This window comes from Bubalus kerabau, chromosome 10 (assembly GCF_029407905.1).
Source record: "Bubalus kerabau isolate K-KA32 ecotype Philippines breed swamp buffalo chromosome 10, PCC_UOA_SB_1v2, whole genome shotgun sequence".
Lineage (NCBI taxonomy): Eukaryota > Metazoa > Chordata > Mammalia > Artiodactyla > Bovidae > Bubalus > Bubalus kerabau.
The window spans coordinates 45,136,486-45,156,821 of record NC_073633.1 but is presented as its reverse complement, the minus strand read 5'-3'; the positions used below and the strand labels follow the sequence as shown (position 1 = coordinate 45,156,821).

The 20,336-nt window shown below is 33.1% G+C and overlaps 1 protein-coding gene across 1 annotated transcript in view; it reads left to right on the top strand.

Moving 5' to 3' along the window:
- MDGA2 (MAM domain containing glycosylphosphatidylinositol anchor 2) overlaps window positions 1–20,336 on the top strand; it is a 919,168-nt gene that overhangs the window by 546,181 nt on the left and 352,651 nt on the right. The window contains exons 4-5 of the mRNA XM_055537535.1: window positions 190–386; window positions 15,399–15,531. Of these exons, the coding sequence (XP_055393510.1) occupies window positions 190–386; window positions 15,399–15,531 (330 nt within the window). The remainder of the gene's footprint in view (window positions 1–189; window positions 387–15,398; window positions 15,532–20,336) is intronic.

Genomic DNA, 20,336 nt, shown 5'->3' with positions numbered 1-20,336 from the left:
GAAGCAACTATTATTTGTCTTTACCTTCTATCATTGGAAATTTCTCTGCAAATGACTTCAATGAACTCAATAAAAAAGAGTCTAATTAAAAGTAATACATTCAATTAAGAAAATTAATCTTTGGTTAAGTTTTATATGTTCAGTACTTTAAAGCCCTATAATTCATAACACTGTTTTTATGTTTTCTAGATTTGGATGATCCAGTAGTAACTGTTCATCAAAGTATAGGTGAAGCTAAAGAACAGTTTTATTATGAGAGAACAGTGTTCCTCCGGTGTGTTGCCAATTCCAATCCACCTGTGCGGTACAGCTGGAGACGGGGCCAGGAGGTATTGCTACAAGGATCTGATAAAGGCGTTGAGATTTATGAACCCTTCTTTACCCAGGTAGGAACTGATGTAATAGTATTTCCACCCCACTCTGCTGGATACTTTCCTAACTCTGGCAGCATTGCAATACTTCAAATACTTTTATATTTGAAAAGATAGTTGTTGTTGTTTTTTTTTAAAGCAATATATATTTAGTTGAAAGGTCAGAGGACTCAATGAAAGACAGTTTGTTTCTTTTTCATGTAGTAGTTACATGTATCAAGTTACCTCTTGAAAACAAGTTAAATGAATGTATCCTAAATATTTCTTTGTCCATAGGTTTGCCCGGATTTCACCCTAAAGTCCATAATTATACATTGGCTGTCTGCTTTGTTTTCTTTTTTTGTGAGAAATATTTCTTAAAATATTCTGATTCCCACATTTGCAATGGTAAATTCACTTTAAGAAAATGAAGAAATGTATTTGAAATATGTTTGGTTTTAGGGGAAAAAAATCTATCAAATTTTCTTTGTTCTTTTTCGATTTTGGCTTAGTTTAAGAATAGAATCATAATTATATAAAAGTTAATATACTTAGTCATCAAAAACTTATTTAATAAAAAGAACATTTGAATTAATTTTATATAGAGTGCATGTAATATGGAACATTCTTCTGTAATGCATTTTTTAAAAATTTTATTGAAGTGTAGTTGGTTGAATTAATGCTTCTTGAGGAGACATGGAAGTTGTGGGAATTTTTGAATGCTGTAATTATAAAGATATTTTTTGACATTTACAAAAGAACACAAACCTAACTAACAAAGAAAAGATTTTAAATTAAAAAAAATGTACTTGGAAAAATTTTCAAAGTAATTGTGACTATTATTTTTTTAATTATATAGGTAACAAGATAAACAAGAATCTGACTACACTGTTAAAGTTTGAGGCATCAAATGTCCATAAGGAGAGAAACATATAACTAAATTTAAAATACTATAAATATATTAACTTCAGAATGTTAAAGATTTTTACATTTCACATCACAGCTTTCTAATAATATAAGATTATCCTGAGATTATAAATTTCCCATCATCCCATTTTTTATTAAATGCAGCATTAAATACATATTTCAGTTCATTATGCAATTTTTACTAAAATTCACTGTTTTTAGTTAGCAAAATAACTTAAAAATTTGTTAACACTATTTAGTAGCTTGATGTCCCTAAGGTTTAGAAATCTGAATAAATGATCACCTATCATCTATTTGTTTCTTCTATTGTCAACTTCTTTTAAAATATAGATGTTGTTAAAATTCAGAAAGCATAATTTTCTGTTCACATGATATTTACCATACTAAGGCAATTCTAAACACATATTCACTAAGTACTGAAGCACCATAGGCAGCTCTTACTTGAAGAAGGGTCTTGTCACTTAAAAATAAACACATGAGTCTTGCCCAAATTTGGGAGAAACTTTTATGTTTTCCAAGCAATTAAGAATTTGTTTTAAAGCTTTAAATAAGCACAATCAAATTTTTCATTCATTCTTTTAAATTTGTTGCTGTTTCTGTGTTAGCAACTCAAAGAACCTATCTTAAAGAAGCTCTCAGACTAGTAGCTGTTGATTCTGCCTTTTAAAAGTTACTTATTTTCTCTTCCTTCTTTATGTTTCTCCCACTCTTTAGGAGAAAAGCAACTTTTTAATTTGAACATTTCAACACTGATACTTTCTTTGATGTAAATATTATATTGTGCTACATAACACATGCTTTTTCTGCTTTTTACTGTACTTGGGACTCTGCTGTTTGGACCCTTCAAATTAATTATCTTAAAAAAGTGTTTAAGAAACAAATTGTTCTTAAAATTCTGTACTCTGTATTCGCCTGCTGTAACTGATAATTGCCAATAGCATATAATTTTAGTTTACATTTTAAAATGTCTTTCCTGCCTTTGGTTACTTGATTATTTTATCTCTGCTCCTAAAATGGCTATGTATTTATATTTGTCTTAAAATTTATATATAAGCAAGAAATACTTCAATATTTTTATGTAATATATGTACTTAATTTGTTCATACTAAACATATTTTTTGTAGGCAAGATTGATAAAACTCTCAAACAGCAGCACATGGAAAGTACTTATGACAGAGAATGTTGGCTTTCTCATGGACAAATGTTATTGTCTTTCTTCATACCACACAAGCTGAAATATTGCACACAAGTCCAAGTATTGTGGCCTACAAGACCATTTTTGATCTTGTTCCACCTTGTTCTTGCTTATCTAGCCTTCTATACCTCATTCACTGTTCTAGTCACACCCACTATAGACATGCCCGGGGTCTGCATGTTCTTGATTCCTCCAATTAGAATGCTACTTAGATAACATGGCAGGGTTCTTCTTAACACTGAGAACTCATCACCTGAGAAAAGCTTTCCCTGACAGATCTATCTGAAGTAACATCTCTTCCCTTTCAGTTACTCATCCCTAAAACTCAGTTTTTTTGTTTTTATTTTTTTCTACAGCACTAAAATTATAAAATTATCTTATTTGTATATCTGGACATAAACTCAATAATTATAGTTACTTTGTCTTTTCAATAACTCACATGGTGCCTGACACATGGAAGAATCTCAATGAATATATTGAGCCAATATTCCCATGAAGATGTCTGGATTTTTAACTAAGGAATGTGTGCTTAGTCACTCAGTTGTGTCCTACTCTTTGTGACCCCATGGACTAAAGCCCACCAGGCTCCTCTCTCCATAGAATTCTCCAGTCATGAATATTGAAGTGGGTTGCCATGTCCTCCTTCAGGGGATCTTCCCAACCCAGGGTTCGAACCCAGGTCTCCTGCATTGTAGGTGGATTCTTTACCATTTGAGCCACCAGGGAAGCCCAAGGAATAGTTAAAATTATTAGTAAATCCTGAAACACTCTCTACAACTCTTCTTTTTCCCCACTAAAGAAAGCTTAGTGAAATGTGAATGAGAATGATATTAAAATTAAATCAATTTTAGTGTATTTAATTTATGAACTGTTGATGATTTTCTTGTTGTAATTTTTAATTGATTTCTAGTCTAATTTCACTGGGTGGGAAAGTTTCAGTCCTTAGAAGTTGAGTCTTGCCTGTGATGTACTTCCATGAATGATCCTTATGTACCCACAAATTGTGATTCCAAGATTGTTGAGTTTCAGTTGGGTCATATTTGTTAATTTTGTTGTTCAGGTATTCTACATATTTCCTGACTTTTTGTGTCTGCTGTTCTAAAAGCTGTTGAGAGAATTTAGTTAATGTCTGTGACTGTGACTGTGGATTGGTCTCTTTCATCTTCATTGTTATCAATTTATGCTTTATATATTTTGAAAATATATTGCTAGAACTTGCACAATTAGAATTTTTATATCTTCCTAGTGGATTATCTGGAGAAGGAAATGGCAACCCACTCCAGTATTCTTGTCTAGAGAATCCTGTGGACAGAGGAGCCTGGTGGATTGCTGTCCATAGGGTCGCACAGAGTCGGACATGACTGAAGCGACTTAGCATGCATGCATGCATGCATTGGAGAAGGAAATGGAAACCCGCTCAGTGTTCTTGCCTGGAGAATTCCTGGGACAGAGGAGCCTGGTGGGGTGCTGTCTATGGGGTCGCACAGAGTCGGACACGACTGAAGCGACTTAGCAGCTGCAGCAGCAGTGGATTATCTGAGCGTATTATCTTTCTGATATTATATCTTCCTGGTAAACTATCACTCAGAAATGTACTACTGGCAGTGTTTCTTGCCTTATGTCTGTTTTGTCTGTCATCAATGTAACTATACACGCTTTCCTTTGGTTGGTGAGCCTCTTTAGCGGGTGGGGGAGGGTAATAAATATTCATCTCTTTACTTTCAAACTTCATATTTGCAACACATTGCTTACAACCAGAATATAGATTTTGTTGTTGTTGTAAGCCAGTGGATCTGTCTTAACTTTTAGTACATTTAATCCAATGACTAATATTGATTTTTTTTTTTTACCATGTTAGGCTCTTCTTTTATTTTATTTCTCTCTCTTCTTGCCTTCTGGGTTTATAAGATATTTTAATTATTTCATTTTATCATCTATTTAACTAAACTTTAAAATTATCTGAATACCTTTTATTGGCTACCTTAAAAAATTACACCATGCATGCTTAATTATTACTTTAGCTCTTCTTCAAGAATGATAGAACTTTAGAATAACTTAGCAATATTTACCCTTTTTATATTTTATGCTATTTTTTGTCTAGTACTCTAATTCTACATATATTTTAAAATCAACAAGATTTTTTTGTCCTTTGAAATAATCATTATTCATTTAAGTTTACCAATATATGTCCTTTTTTCCATGTTGCGTTGTTTTTTATGTGTAAGGAAGCATTTGAGCTTCAGCTTTTGCAGTTGGATATACATGTGTTCTAGCAACATTTATTGAAAAGGTTTTTCTTTCATCACTGAATTTCCTTGGCACTTAAATTGAAAATCAGTTGCCCCTATGTATTAGAGTATTTCTGAGCTATTTATTTTGTCCCATTGATCTATATGTTTTTATTTAAATACCACACTGTGTTAATTTCTATAGATTTATAACAAATCTTAAAATGAGAAAGAATAAGTCCCTTAACCATGTTCATCTTTTTCAAATTGTTTTAGATGTTTTCACTTCTTTGTATTCCCACTTAAGTTTTAGGATCATCTTGATTTCTGTGGAAAGTGTGATAAGATTCTGAGTGAAGTTTTATTGAATCTGTAGATCAATCTGAGATATTAAAGTTATAGAATGGAGGATAATTGATATTGGCAATGTATTAATACCAAGCAAAAAAAAATCTGATCTGCTCCATTTTGGTTTTGTCTATCATGTGTAGTATTGTTCTATGAAAATTCAAGAGCATATGTAAGATTTTTCAATACCATTTTTTAATTTTTTAGATACTGCTTAGCGTATTTTCATGTATATATGGATATTTATCATAAATGGATAGGAAGCTAATCATTTATTTAAGAAATTCTCAAGGGTTTCTTTAAAACAAATACCTCTTTGGTTAAGGGGTGCGTGCATGCTCAGTGACTCCGTTGCATCTGACTCCTTGTGACCTCATGGACTGTAGCCCACCAGGCTTCTCTCTCCATGGGGTATTCCAGCCAGAATACTGGAGGGATCTTCCTGACCCAGCCATCAAACCTGAGTCTCTTGTGTCTCCTGCATTGGCAGGCCACTTCTTTACCACTGCACCACCGGGGAAGCCAGTTTTTGGTTTTGTTTATCTACTGGTCCATAGTATGTTTACTTTTGTGCAGAAACACAAATGCAGATGCCTACTAAACTATCTGGTACTGTAAATATGTGATCTGTGGGGGCTAGTATGAAAATAATAACTGGTTAGGCTTTCTGTGTACCCACTCCAGTGTTCTTGCCTGGAGAATCCCAGGGACGGGGGAGCCTGGTGGGCTGCCATCTGTGGGGTCGCACAGAGTCGGACACGACTGAAGCGACTTAGCAGCAGCAGCAGCAGGCTTTCTGTGTATGCTCGCTTTTTAGAAAACAATATACGACCTGTTGCTGCCAGAGTTCTATATCTGACCATCAGGGTTGCCATTTTGAAGTTCTGCTTGAGTCCACAGTTTTTTCAGGAGGGGAGGACACATATGATAACATTACTACTTTTGTATAATTGCGAATATAGGGAATTATAGAATAAGCAGGATTTCTCTAAAAGTTATCTTGTATGAAAAAATTAGAATTAACACACTGATAATTCCAGGGCTCATTCCAGCCTCTAGGGCACATTTTTATAATACAGACACATAGGATGTAAAGAACACTTATTTACAGGGAAAGAACATTTATTAACCCATGAATTTATTTGATAACAAACAGCATTCTCTTTAGTACCTTCTAGCTGCACTGGAAATTTGGAAGCATGGTGAACTGTGATCATCCAGGAGGAGAAAGGAACACAGTAGATACAGCTTGTGGTCTCTATTTTTACAATGATAAAACAAAAATTTTATGTAGGTTCTAATTTACAAAGTTAATCATATCTAGATTTTCCCTACATTGAAAGGTAACCCAAACATTTCTAAGCAACTATTCAGAATTGTGTAATTGAAATGAAAGCATCGATTATTTGGGGTATGTATCATAGTTGCTTTAGATTTAAAATTAACTTTGCTTTGTATCTTTAAAATGCTTCCCAATATTGAGGTTTTTCTTTTTCTTTGCCTTCCTGTAATGGCTTTGCAGTTCTTTATTTTTTTTTTAATTTTATTTTATTTTTAAACTTTACATAACTGTATTAGTTTTGCCAAATATCAAAATGAATCCGCCACAGGTATACATGTGTTCCCCATCCTGAACCCTCCTCCCTCCTCCCTCCCCATTCCATCCCTCTGGGTCGTCCCAGTGCACCAGCCCCAAGCATCCAGTATCGTGCATCGAACCTGGACTGGCAACTCGTTTCATACATGATATTTTACATGTTTCAATGCCATTCTCCCAAATCTTCCCACCCTCTCCCTCTCTCACAGAGTCCATAAGACTGTTCTATACATCAGTGTCTCTTTTGCTGTCTCATACACAGGGTTATTGTTACCATCTTTCTAAATTCCATATATATGCGTTAGTATACTGTATTGGTGTTTTTCTTTCTGGCTTACTTCACTCTGTATAATAGGCTCCAGTTTCATCCACCTCATTAGAACTGATTCAAATGTATTCTTTTTAATGGCTGAATAATACTCCATTGTGTATATGTACCACAGCTTTCTTATCCATTCATCTGCTGATGGACATCTAGGTTGCTTCCATGTCCTGGCTATTATAAACAGTGCTGCGATGAACATTGGGGTACACGTGTCTCTTTCCCTTCTGGTTTCCTCAGTGTGTATGCCCAGCAGTGGGATTGCTGGATCATAAGGCAGGTCTATTTCCAGTTTTACCAATACTTTTCTTTTTGCTTATCAGGCTACTGTGTATGTATATGTATTCTTATGTGTTAATGATTTCTTAGACTGTTGTTTCCAAAAAACTGCTATGTGTACTTTATTAGGAAAAAAACTTTCCATTTTAGTTTTGTTTGTTTTGGAGCACTGCAGTGATATTTTGATTTATTTTCATAGACTCTAAGGCCTCTGTGGCTACATAGTGTAAATAAGATCCAGTTAAAAATGATTGAGATCTGTTTCGTACAAGGTTCAGGCACCTTTCTATCAGAGATACAGAGGTTACTAGGCAAGGCTCCTCCTAACTTTGATATTACGGGGAGAAAGAGAGCATTCAAGATGGAAAGCATAGCATGTATAATATACAGAACGATGGTAATATCTTCAAAGATTGGCCACCCCTCTGGTTGGCTGGAATAACGATTGGTATATGGGGGCAACAGTGGACCACAAAGCTGAAAAGATATATTGGGACTATATATACTGTGGATGGATTCGAATGACAGATCATAATCTGCTTATTTTTAATATTAGAGAATTACATTTGTTTTAAAGATATATGTTTTGCTGTTCAATAACAATGTCTTGTTTTTAATAAAATAGAATTTCTAAGATAATGGGATACATCTGCCTCACATGCACATTCATACTAAGTTAATAACTATATCAACTTGAATTGAATCTTTATTTTACCATACAGTAGAAATATAGAACCTTGACTGTACCTTTTTATAGATCATGCTTTCAGAATGAAATTGATCTGTGTTCCTTAGGTGGATATGAATTAATAAGCATATAAGTCTAAGAGGAATAATTATGCTTTTCATACTTGTACTCACTTAATACTGGGTGTGCTGGACAGCATATATTGTTATCTATTTAGAAGTAAATAAATTAATTAACTTTTAGAGCTAAAAAATGAGTGTGAATTGACTTTTTTTCTTTTTATTAATATATGAAAGTATTAAAAGAAAGTTCAAATTCCTTTTCTAAGTAAAATAGCAATACTGTTTCAGGTTATGGGTATTATTTCATTAGGCAATAATCACCTTTGGTAAGGGGCTTCCCTTTATTTAAAAAGTAGTTTTAAAAGTTTAAATCTGTGTGTTTCAAATAATCTTGTGAATATTAAAGAAACTTGTACTTAAATTTTACAAAATACACGTATTCTTGCTATTTCTCCAGAGCTTTTATAAAGATGTTCATGACATCATCTTGTGCATTGTAATTACACCATCTAATTGCAAGACTGAACATATTTACATCAATTATGTAATTAGTTATAATTAGGCTAATTAGACTAATTATACAATTAGACAATGATTAACTGAAAATTCCTTTTTACAAATCATAGAAATTCACATGAAAATATAAATCATTTTAGTTCAACCCAAATAATTCTGCATTCATATGATAGCTTAACCTTGGGAGACGGTGGACCTAGAAGTCACAGTAAGTTATTTCTCCATCCCATCTGTCCTTCTCATGTGTTCACTTTGCTGCTATGATCTGCATAAGAATTAACTAGGATATGCTATACATAAACCATTATATTTATTGAACCATATCTGTTGGTCTTTAAAGTGTACGAATTATCTCAAAAGTAAAGTTTTAAAAACTCACTATTACTATCACTACCTAGTTTATAGTCTTTATTTTTAGATAACATAAACACTAGCAGCATTTCTAACCACAAGAACTCAAGTATATATAATATTTCAAGAATGCATTCCCTACAAGAATGACCTCTTTATTTTAACGGCCAGAGCTTCATTGCTATTGGTTTGAATGTACTTGATGGTTTCATCAGTCCCTTGGGGCTTGCTTCCTATTTACCTTTGCTTACTAATAGTGGGCTGTTCAACTCTTCTGTGGATGGTCCCTAACTCAGCTTCTTAAGTCTATCGTTCATCTTACCCTAATATTAATATTTTTTTCATTCTTACTATTAAAATTAGAGTCAACGTGGTTCAGAAATTTTTACTGAACACATTATGTTCAGAACAAAGAGTTGGATCTATTCTTTTATTTTTTAAAATTTTATTGGACTACAATTGATTTACAGTGTTGCATTAGTTTCTGCTGTGTGTGTGTATGTGTGTGCTCAGTCATATCTGACTCTCTGCAATCCCATGGACTGTAGCCTTCCAGGTTCCTCTGTCCATGGACCTTTCCAGGCAAGAATACTGGAGCAGGTTGCCATTTCCTACTCCTGGAGATCTTCCCAACCCAGGGATTGAACCTGAAGTAAACCATCTTTATGTATGCATATATCTTCTCTCCTTTGGACATCCGTCCCACCTCCCATCCCATACATCTAATTCATTACAGAGCACTGAGCTGAGCTCCTTGGGCTTTACAGCAGATTCTCACTAGCTATCTATTTTCCAATTGATTATTAAAAAGTTAATAAGTTTCCAATTGATTATTAATGTGGCAAGTATTATAGAAAGGGCGGAGAAAGTCAGGGGAATGTTATAAGAAATACAACATCATAAGCAAAGGGTAGAATGTGTGGTGGGAAAATGTGGTCTAATTTTTGTAGATTTTATGTTTTTGTACATTTTATTTTTGAGTCATTATAATTATACACTATGAACACCTTACTTCTTGTAGAATATATCAGTGGGAAGACCAATTTTAAGGACATCCTGTCAATCAACATATATTTATTAAGCAATGATACAAAAGGCTCCCTATTCAGTATTCTGAGTGATATAAGATGACTCTGCCACTACGGGTCTCATGATTCAGTTAAAGAACATGTCAGCACGTTGAATAATAACTTACAACCAAATACTAAAGAATGAGTTATAAATAGATATTTTTGGTATAAAAATGTAATAGAAGTTACAAAGAAAGAGAATTTACTTCTGAGAAGGTCAGAAAAGACTTTGCTTGTTTGACTTCATATGAATAGAATGCTAGATTTCTAATTTAAAAAAATAGATATGCAACAAAGGTTTACTGCATAGCACAGGGAACTATAGTCAATATCTTGTAATAACCTATGATGCTGCTGTGCACCTGAAATGTTGTAAGTCAACTGTACTTCAATAATGTATACAATATATTTACAAAAAAATAGACTTTACAGAGTAGATACAACTTTTTTTTAAACTGCACTTCAGTTTATTGCAACTTAAAAAGATTCATATGAAGGAGTAGTTTTCTTTAAAAAAAACAATAACAGAGTTTAAAATTATGAAAAGTCATCTTAAAATAGTGATGAACTAACTTGGTGTGAATAAATATTAAATAAAAATAATAAATGAATACATAATAAATTAGTTTGTGTGAGGAATAAGGAAAAAAAGTAAAAATTTTCTTGGACTGCATGGGGTATCAAATGAGCCACTGAAGGTTTTTGAAATAAACTTTCAGAGTAGGAGAGCTATTCAGGGTTTTCTAGCATGACAATCAGAGAAGGCAATGGCACCCTACTCCAGTACTCTTGCCTGGAAAATCCCATGGATGGAGGAGCCTGGTAGGCTACAGTCCATGGGGTCGCTAAGAGTCAGACATGACTGAGTGACTTCACTTTCACTTTTCATTTTCCTGCATTGGAGAAGGAAATGGCAACCCACTCCAGTGTTCTTGCCTGGAGAATCCCAGGGATGGGGGAGCCTGGTGGGCTGCTGTCTATGGGGTTGCACAGAGTCAGACACAACTGAAGTGACTTAGCAGCAGCAGCAGCAACATGACAATGACATGATGATGATGCTTATGGTGGGAGTATGCAGAGTGATTAGAATAAAGTAGAACAGCAGTTCTCAATAGTAGGCAGTACATTACTTTAGCCAAAATAGACACTCAAGCTGTGTTTGTTAAATTCATGGTTGATGAGGGTCTACAGCAAATAACATGGCTACAGATTGAAAAGTAAAGGCCATTTATAAAGAAAAAACTAAAAAATAATCTAAGGCATTTGATGCCATTGAATGTGAGGTAATGAGATACAATGAAGAGTGAAGTATGACAAGAGTCTTGAGTCTGGAATAGGGGAAAATGATGGTGGTCATCATTAAAATGTAGCAGAATGTCAGAAGAGAAAATTTACATGAGGTGAGGCAGTAAGTATAAGTAGAGTGCAATGATGAGCTCATTGAGTTTGTATGACCTTCTATGTATTGCTGATGAAAATCTTTGTCAGGCAGTTATCAAAATACATAGATGAGGTCAGAGGTAGAAATGGTGGGCGAGGACATTCATAGAGAGGTCAAGGGGAATCCAAGAGAGAACAAATTCAAGCTGGAAATGAGAGACAAGTCTAACTTGTTTGTTGGCAAAATATGAAGTGGCTTTTTTGGGGGTAGGAGCTCTGTATTGCAGGAAGAGTAGAAGTCAGTAAAGGAAAATAACAATAAAAAGAAGAGTCAGAAAGAATTAGAAAACCAAGATAGAATATCTTAAGAGATCCAGATGGGATGTGGAGACACTCAAGTACAAGAGTGTAATGTAATGGCTAGCAAACATTGCAACTAAAAAGAAAGGAAAATTTTGGAAAAGCAGAATTTCATTAATTGCAATACTATTGGCCATTTTTCCAAAAGTGTGTGTGTTCTGGCTTAGAAATTTGTTAGGTATCTATACATAAATGCTAATTGAAACCATGATAATGCATCAGATTGGTCTAGAAAAGTAGTAATAGAAGAAGTTTGCAGACTAAAATTTGTATACTAGAAAATGAAATAAATGTAACCAAAATGTCTCTAAATTATTTTATTTATAGTTTTTTACCTACACACAAGGTGCTGTCAAAATAGCAAAGGTAATCTAAAGTATTAGAGGGAAGTGGAGAAGTATACACACATAAAAAGGAAATGAAGATTTATTAAGATTTATTAAATTTTAACAAAAGAGATTATTAGTGACACTGAAAGTTTCAGTGAAGTGTTGAAAAAATATCCAGAAAATATGGATTAAATATAATTTGCCAGTGGAAACAGAAACAAGGAACACTGGCAGAATATAATCAATTCTATGTAAATACAGCGACTTTATCATCAAATATGCATCTAAATGGCACCATTTATTCTTTTATATATTTAAGAATTGTTATCACTGCCTGGCTCATTTTAGAATACTGACTATATTTATTAATGTCTATTGAATTCATATCAGATGCCAAGCAGAAATAAATTCTGGGGAAATAAATATGTATAAGCAAAACGTTGAGTGGTGAAATATAAGTATTCATAGTATTTTTAATTGCAAAAGAATTTGTTTAAAAAGTATCTCACCTATGATAAATCCTCTGCCAGGTGCTTAGGACTGGAGAACGAAATGGCAACCCACTCCAGTACTCTTGCCTGGAAAATCCCATGGATGGAGGAGCCTGGTCGGCTGCAGTCCATGGGGTCGCTAGGGGTCGGACAGGACTGAAGCGATTTCACTTTCACTTTTCACTTTCCTGCATTGGAGAAGGAAATGGCAGCCCACTCCAGTGTTCTTGCCTGGAGAATCCCAGGGACAGGGGAGCCTGGTGGGCTGCCATCTATGGGGTCGCACAGAGTCAGACACGACTGAAGCGACTTAGCAGCAGCAGCAGCAGGTGCTTAGGACATACTACTGAGAACAAGACAGACATAATCTCCCCCCTTACTAGCAAGGGGGGAGTATGGCAGAAAATAAATCCATTACCAAAATAAGTGGAAAAAAGAAACTGTGTTATAACAAGATATAAGCAGACCTCACAAGAAAGGATTCCTCTTTTTCCAGAAAGTAAGGAAAGACTTACCTGTGGAACTGAGGAGTGTTGGGATTGAAGAATGAGACAAAATTTGCTATGCATAAAGTAAGGAACCAGGCATGTGCAGAGGGTCTGTGGCCACAGGAAACTAAATATATGGAAGGCATTAGGAAAATGAGAGGAGACAGGAGAGGCGAGGAAAATGCAGGTCACAAAGGCTTGACAGTCATGTTAAGAATTATTATGTTTATTTTTAAGAACAATAACATGGCATTCTTTTGATTTAAGCAGAGAGAGGGCATAATCAGATTTCCATGTTAAAAAAAAAAGTCCTGATTCTAGATTAGATGATCATATTTGCTTGGATTCTTAAGCTATACTAAGCACAATCAAATTTCTCAGCTGAATGTTGGGCTTAGAGCATTACATTTAAATATAAATAAAAGAATGTTCAAGATTGGATGTGTTGCAAGGTCAATAAGAGAATCTGAGATGGAGATACTGAATATAAGAATATGAAATAATAATTGAAAATCTAAGATTCCTGTTGCTAAAAAAGAAAGAGAGAGTAGATTTAGAGGAAGAGACTTGAAGTCTATTTCGGGATATGTTGAGTTTTAGGTATCTACGAGACATAAAAATAGACAAAATTCACGTAAAAACTTTGTTGTATACATCTGAAATTGAGACAATTCTGGAATAGAGATAAAGACTTGAAGAAAAAGACAGGAATATAGGGCTTGCAGTATAAATTCATCAGCAAGGATAAAATCATTTAAGGAAATTTTATGAAGTGTGATTAACTGTGGAACAAATAGAATTCCAGAGAATACCAACAGTCAAGTGTTAAGGGAAGAAAGAGAAGTAAAGAAATCTAAGCAATGATATTCAGAGGTACGAGGAGGAAGATGTAGTATCTTGTTCAAAAAATTATCTGAGTCAACTGGCTCTAGTATAACATACTCTTCCTCTATGCTTTCTAACTAAGCACACTTTTATATGCATTGTATATAGATAATGTGAAAGCTCTGTAATATATTGAGAACATGTTTTAAATATAAATTCTAGAACAACACATACTGACTCTTTGTATTTTCTGTGGGGTGTATTTGCATCTGCTTATACAGAAAAAATGCAATGTCTTTCATACAAAAAGTTCAAGATATGATTATTATTTATCCTAGAGAGGAAAATATTGTTTTAAGGTGTGACTGTTTTAAGACTGAATTTTACCAATGAATGAAAGGAGTTAGCCAAATGCCTATACACACTGAAGAATATTCATTTGGCATTTCGAAAACACTGTGTACCTGCCTATGCTTTTTTTTTTTTTTTTTTTTGGCGGGGTGCGGTTCTTTTCTTTTTGTTGGCAAATGAATAGGCCATGTCTTACGTATTAAATCACTAAGTATTCTGATTCTTTTGAATAATGTATGAAAGTATTGCAATTTTTAGGACTTGAATGAAGTCCTTAAGTAAAATAAAAGAAACACATGGTTCTGTACAGATGTTATCTGGAAAAATTAACATTTTGAAAATTGCTATACCAAATAAGATGTCATTGGGAGACATTTTTACCATCTCCATAATTAAGTTACTTGTGAAAGGAACTATTTTGAGAGATGCATTAATAACTTTAGCTGGTAAAGAAAAAAATCCCAGGAGACCTTATTTGAATTGGGCAAGTTTTTTTCATTATCTTATTGTTGTTGGTGGTTCTTTTTATCTTTTGCATAATTTCAGTGTTTTTGTATGGGCTTTTTGGTTCATCAAGAGTGGATAAGACATTTTTGGCAACTTGCCTAATTTGAATCTATCTGCAATCCTGCAGATTTACTCAGGAGATTTAGACTTTAAAGTCCTGAATGTAAAGTAACAAGAACAAAAATAATATAAAAACATCATGAATACTCTTTAAATGCAGTTTTAGATCTATCATCTGCCATTGCTCCATATACACAAAATATTTATGTATATAAATTTAATTATCTACTGTTAGATTGACTTCATTAACTTTGTTCTACCAACAGTGTTTCATTTATTGTCTCATCTTCAGAATCCTTTTCTTTCATAACATTTCATGTTGAAGTCTGCATAGATTACACTGTTTGTTGAATAGACTCCGTTATTAAGTACACTGTTCTGATCTTTGCATAATAATTTGCATGACTACCACCAGAAATAGATCCTCCCCTTAGGAAGCTGGTTTGCAAAGAAATGGTTATGAATTTTCATTGTTGTTTGTTAGCTTTTATCTCCAAGCACATGGCAGTATGATTTTTAAAAGCAATATATTTTTAAAATTTAGGGCATTTTTCTTAAATAAATGACAATCTTCCATATTCTGATAATATGATTTAAAATACAGTGTCATGATTCATCCATTTATTAATTCGGTTACCACTAACTTTTTCTAATGACTTTTTCTACATTTTCAGGGTGAAACGAAGATCTTAAAACTAAAGAATCTTCGACCACAGGACTATGCTAATTATAGCTGCATTGCTTCAGTGAGGAATGTATGTAATATCCCTGATAAGATGGTGTCATTTAGACTTTCCAATAAAACAGGTATGGAACTACAATCTGAATGTTTTATGTTCATTATCCACAACAAATGTTTTAAAAGTCTCTATAACTTTTTAACAGACCAAACGATTTCTATAGTATATGTAGGAACAGTGTCTTTTCTTTCCAGAAAATTCTGTGATACATGAAAAAATTTTTATAATTGGAAACTGTAAAATTTAACTGCAATAGGCTCCCCTGTAGGGCATTTGTTTATATAGAAAATCAAATTATAATTCCTTAAAATAATGCTTTCCTAGATATCACAAATCAGCCTATATTTTTTTCAAAGAAATTTCAGAGAAATACTAGATTTTTCATATGAAAACTTATGCTCCAAGTTGCTAAAAGTGTTTTGTGATTCCAAAGCTGAGTAAAAGAGCCTTTCCCTTACTACGTTTAATGTCAAGAAAGCTAATTGATAATTTCTGGTAGGTATTTTTAGGAAATTATTTTTGTAGAAAATGTCAAAACATTAACAAGATTTCCACTTAAGTTAGCCTGTGTTTAGTAATATAGACCTCAGAATAATTGCAAACATGTTGAGAAGAAATGCTTGAATGAAAGAGCAAAGAGAGAGCATGTGAATGAGCTACTTTTGTAAGTTTGTATATAAAAAAATCACCATAATAAATTAGAATTTGAATGGATTTTGAGAAATTTTCAGTGGCAATTAATGAGTTTTTTATCCTGTGTTATTATATTAAAAGTATAGTACTTTAAAAAGTGCTTTACCCATTAACAAAAACCTTGAAAACTGCAGGTTTTGGTTTTCTTCAGTTTAGGTCCTGGGTCTGCCACTTATTAGCTCTTATTAGATCTTGTTGAGCAAGTCACTTTACTCTTCTTTGCCCCAGTTTCCTCATAAACTCATAAAGTTATAGGAAAGGATTTATGAGTTAATGTATAAAGAATATGGGACACACTTATTTGTTCCTTTGACAATAAGCTAGTAGTCAGCAACTCCATCTACTCATTTGGTAGAATATTAAATCTAGGGCTTTTTGGAAAGATGAAAAAATTGTGTGCTCATACTTTTACCTTTAAAAGGTTGGTTTTCATTCCAATCCCAAAGAAGGGATGCCAAAATGCCAACGAATGTTCAAACTATTATACAATTTGCTCACTTCGCATGCTAGCAACGTTATGCTCAAAATCCTTCAAGCTAGGATTCAGCAGTATGTGAACTGAGAACTTCCAGATACACAAGCTGGGTTTTGAAGAGTTGGAGGAACCAGAGATCAAATTGCCAATATCCTTTGGATCATGGAGAAAGCAAGGGAGTTCCAGAAAATCATCTACTTCTGTTTCGTTGACTATGCTAAAGCCTTTGAGTGTGTGGATCACAAGAACTATGGAAAATTCTTAAAGAGATGGGAACACCAGACCATTGTATGTGTCTCCTGAGAAACCTATATGCAGGTCAAGAAGCAACAGTTACAATCAGACATGGACAACCAACTTGTTCAAACTTGGGAAAGAAGTACAACAAGGCTGTATATTGTCACTCCGCTTATTTAATTCTATGCAGAGTACATCTGCTTTTTTAACTTCCATGCTGGGCTGGAGGAAACTCAAACTGAAATCAAGATTGCAGGGAGAAATACCAACAATCTCAAATATGCAGATGATACTACTTTAATGGCAGAAAATGAAGAGACCCCTCGGCTCCATCCTGGATGCCTGAACCATAGTTACTCCATTTTGATTTTTAAATGCATCCTTTTTATTAATGATTAAGGCAAAGGTACAGTGCATGTTGACAGACGATAAGACAGGCTGTTCTAGTTCAAGCCAGATCATGTGTAAGCCAAGCTGACTTCACCATATCTCAATGTGTGTGAATATTTCTTCAATTCAGTGAAATGAGGAATAGCATGATAGTGGATATATTATTACTTATGTTACAGCCTTGCATTTGAGAAGTGCTTTATTAATTTTAAAAGTATTTAATGCTTATCATTTCAGTTTACCTTTATAACTACTGAGATGTAAACAGGTGGGGTTTTTTAGTCACGTGTTTTCCCATCATCTGACACATAACAAACTGACCTACAGCAATTAAAATATTTTCATTTGGACCTACTATATATCACAAAGTACTCTGCTCAGAACTGTATAATAACATATAAGTGGGAGAAGAATTTGAAAAGAATAGATATATATGTATACCTGAATCATTCTGCTGTGCACCTGAACCTAACAGAACCTTGTTCAACTATATTCCAATATAAAATGAAAATTAAAAAAAAATTTTTTTTATTTAAGAAGTATCCTCATTGGGTTGTTTTGAGGATAAACTGAAGTAAGACATACAAAAATTCTTAAAGATTAAAGTACAATAAAATTGCATTTTTTTTTTATGCTGAACATATGTGTCATTTTATTACTTTCCAATTTCCACAGCTAAGAAGGGATGGAGATAGGCTTGGTCCCAATGTTTGAAGGGTTATTTTAAAATAGGGGACTGACGAGCTATTCAGATCTTTTTGTGAATCTGAGAAAATGAACTTAAATCTCAGCCATAGTGTTTTATTAGAAATAAATGATTTATCCTAAAGTGGAAAGGAGAAGATTATCACAAGAAGTAATAGGCTTTCCAACTCCTAAAGTCTTGTAAAGCAGCTGGATGGCTATTTCCAAGATTATTTTTAACAATCATTAGCTCAGAAAGCAGAGATTTGACTACCTGTCCCATGAAGAACACAAGATCACTTTCTGGTCCATTATTTTTTAAGCAAAAATATTATATGTTTAGACTGAACAAAGTATTATTCTCTTTTATGAATATTTTGAATATTCTCTTTTATAAATATTTCACAAAATTTAGATTGACAGTCATTACAAAATGAGCTTCAGAGTTATGGTAAATAATCGAATTGAAAAATATGAACTAGTACCTTGTTTGATTCTGTGTTGACATAGTCAGATATGTCATGTGCCTGGTGAATTTTTGAATTTTTCATATTCAAATCAGGTTTGCTTAAGCACATTTCCTCTCTGGTTGTGCTCAAAGTTAGAAGAGTCCATGAATTTCAAATAAGTTTTCATCATCTCCATGCAAATTGGTCTGTAAACTAACAAATAAGTCCATAGTTTTACTACCATTAGGAGATCCTAAGTCACCACTGCCATAACCAATATGAGAGTCAGGTATTTTTAAGTTTTCCTTCTTGTGAATCTCTAAATAAAAAGTTCTCACACTTCTTAGTGTACACAATGTCAAGGAAAATGTGTAACTTATTGAGGGAAAAGATATTCTATTATAAATATTGTAACGTTTGGTTAATCTCCTTTGTAATATACTTAAGAAAGTATAACTTTGGAAATATTAATAATTTTTGTATAGAGATCAAATAATTTACTAAAAATGTATATTTTGTATAGACAAAATTTCATTTAAATATCTTTATAGTCAAATAAACTTTTAAATTTCAATCACTCTATCGATTGGACTTGCACAATGCCCAAATGATAAAGCATGTGAAGATGGAAATAATGTCTACTGTGGATGAGGGTTTCTAAAAGGTTTTGCAGCAGAACAATTGCGTTGTGTAGTATAGATTCCTAAGCCTATTCCACACCTACTGAATTAGAATTTCTAGGGAATGACCTGGCAATGTATACATTTTAACATATATAAATGCTTTGGAAAACAAATGTCTTTATTGTCAGACTGTTTTCCATGAAACTCTTAACATTTGTGAATAGAAACTCCCATTGATAAAAATCAATATTCTAGACCTGCTTAAAAAAGCAACTGCTAGGTGTCATTTTAAAAGTCAGTGTCATCTATAGATTTACCAATAATGTGTTTTCTTAACTTTCTTACTATGAATTAGCATCATAGTAGAGCTTGAAATTATATATCAGTCAGGGAGTATCCAATCATTTGTTGCTCTCTGTTGACTACTTGCTATGCTATGAAAAATTTTCTGTTACATAAATATTATTATTATTTATCATACGAATCTAGCTGTCTTAGACCTCATCATGAACAATTCATAGAATTTTATAAAACATAAGATAGCATGTTTGTTGATTTTCAGTTGTCATAACCTCATAGCAAGGTCTAAAAATCATTTTGATAGTTTTTCAACTCCCTTTTGGAAGAAAACGAATATTACATTTTGATTTGTAAATTCTTAATGTCCTTGTATTTTTCATAGTTTATTAAAATAAACCTGTTCAAATTTGAAAATTTAGAATATTAATAAATGAAAGTATATTTTTAAATATCATAATTATGGTAACTATAAACTGAAATTTCTCAGATTATGTGTATTTCTAACACGAGGACACCTATAAATTATAATAAAACAGATTTAATTTATTTTAATATATTTCAAGCACTTATATGTTGATGACATGATTTCAAATGCAAATAAGAATTAAGCATGTTATTTTAGGATGAAAAACATATTTTGTACCTACTTGGGAGGTTATGATGAATTCCATAAAGAAATAAAACAGGTGGGGCTAATTTTACTAAATTATATAGGTCTTCTGATTCAGTCTGCTCAAATTTGGCATTTATAAAATTATCCAATTAGGATGTTTTCCATAAATGTGTATTACATCTAGGAACCAAGTCATCCCAGAAATATTACTGACTATAGAAATATGGGAAACATCTACATCCTCCTTCTCTTCTGCTTTCTCTCTTTCTTCTTTCTCTATTTTTTTCCTCTCTAATCTGTCCCAGTAAATTTTACCATGGAAAAAGAAAGAGGTTAGGAAACATCTGTTCCCTTCATTATATAACCATTATCTGTTCTTATTATTTTATATAACCTGTAGAACAGTTG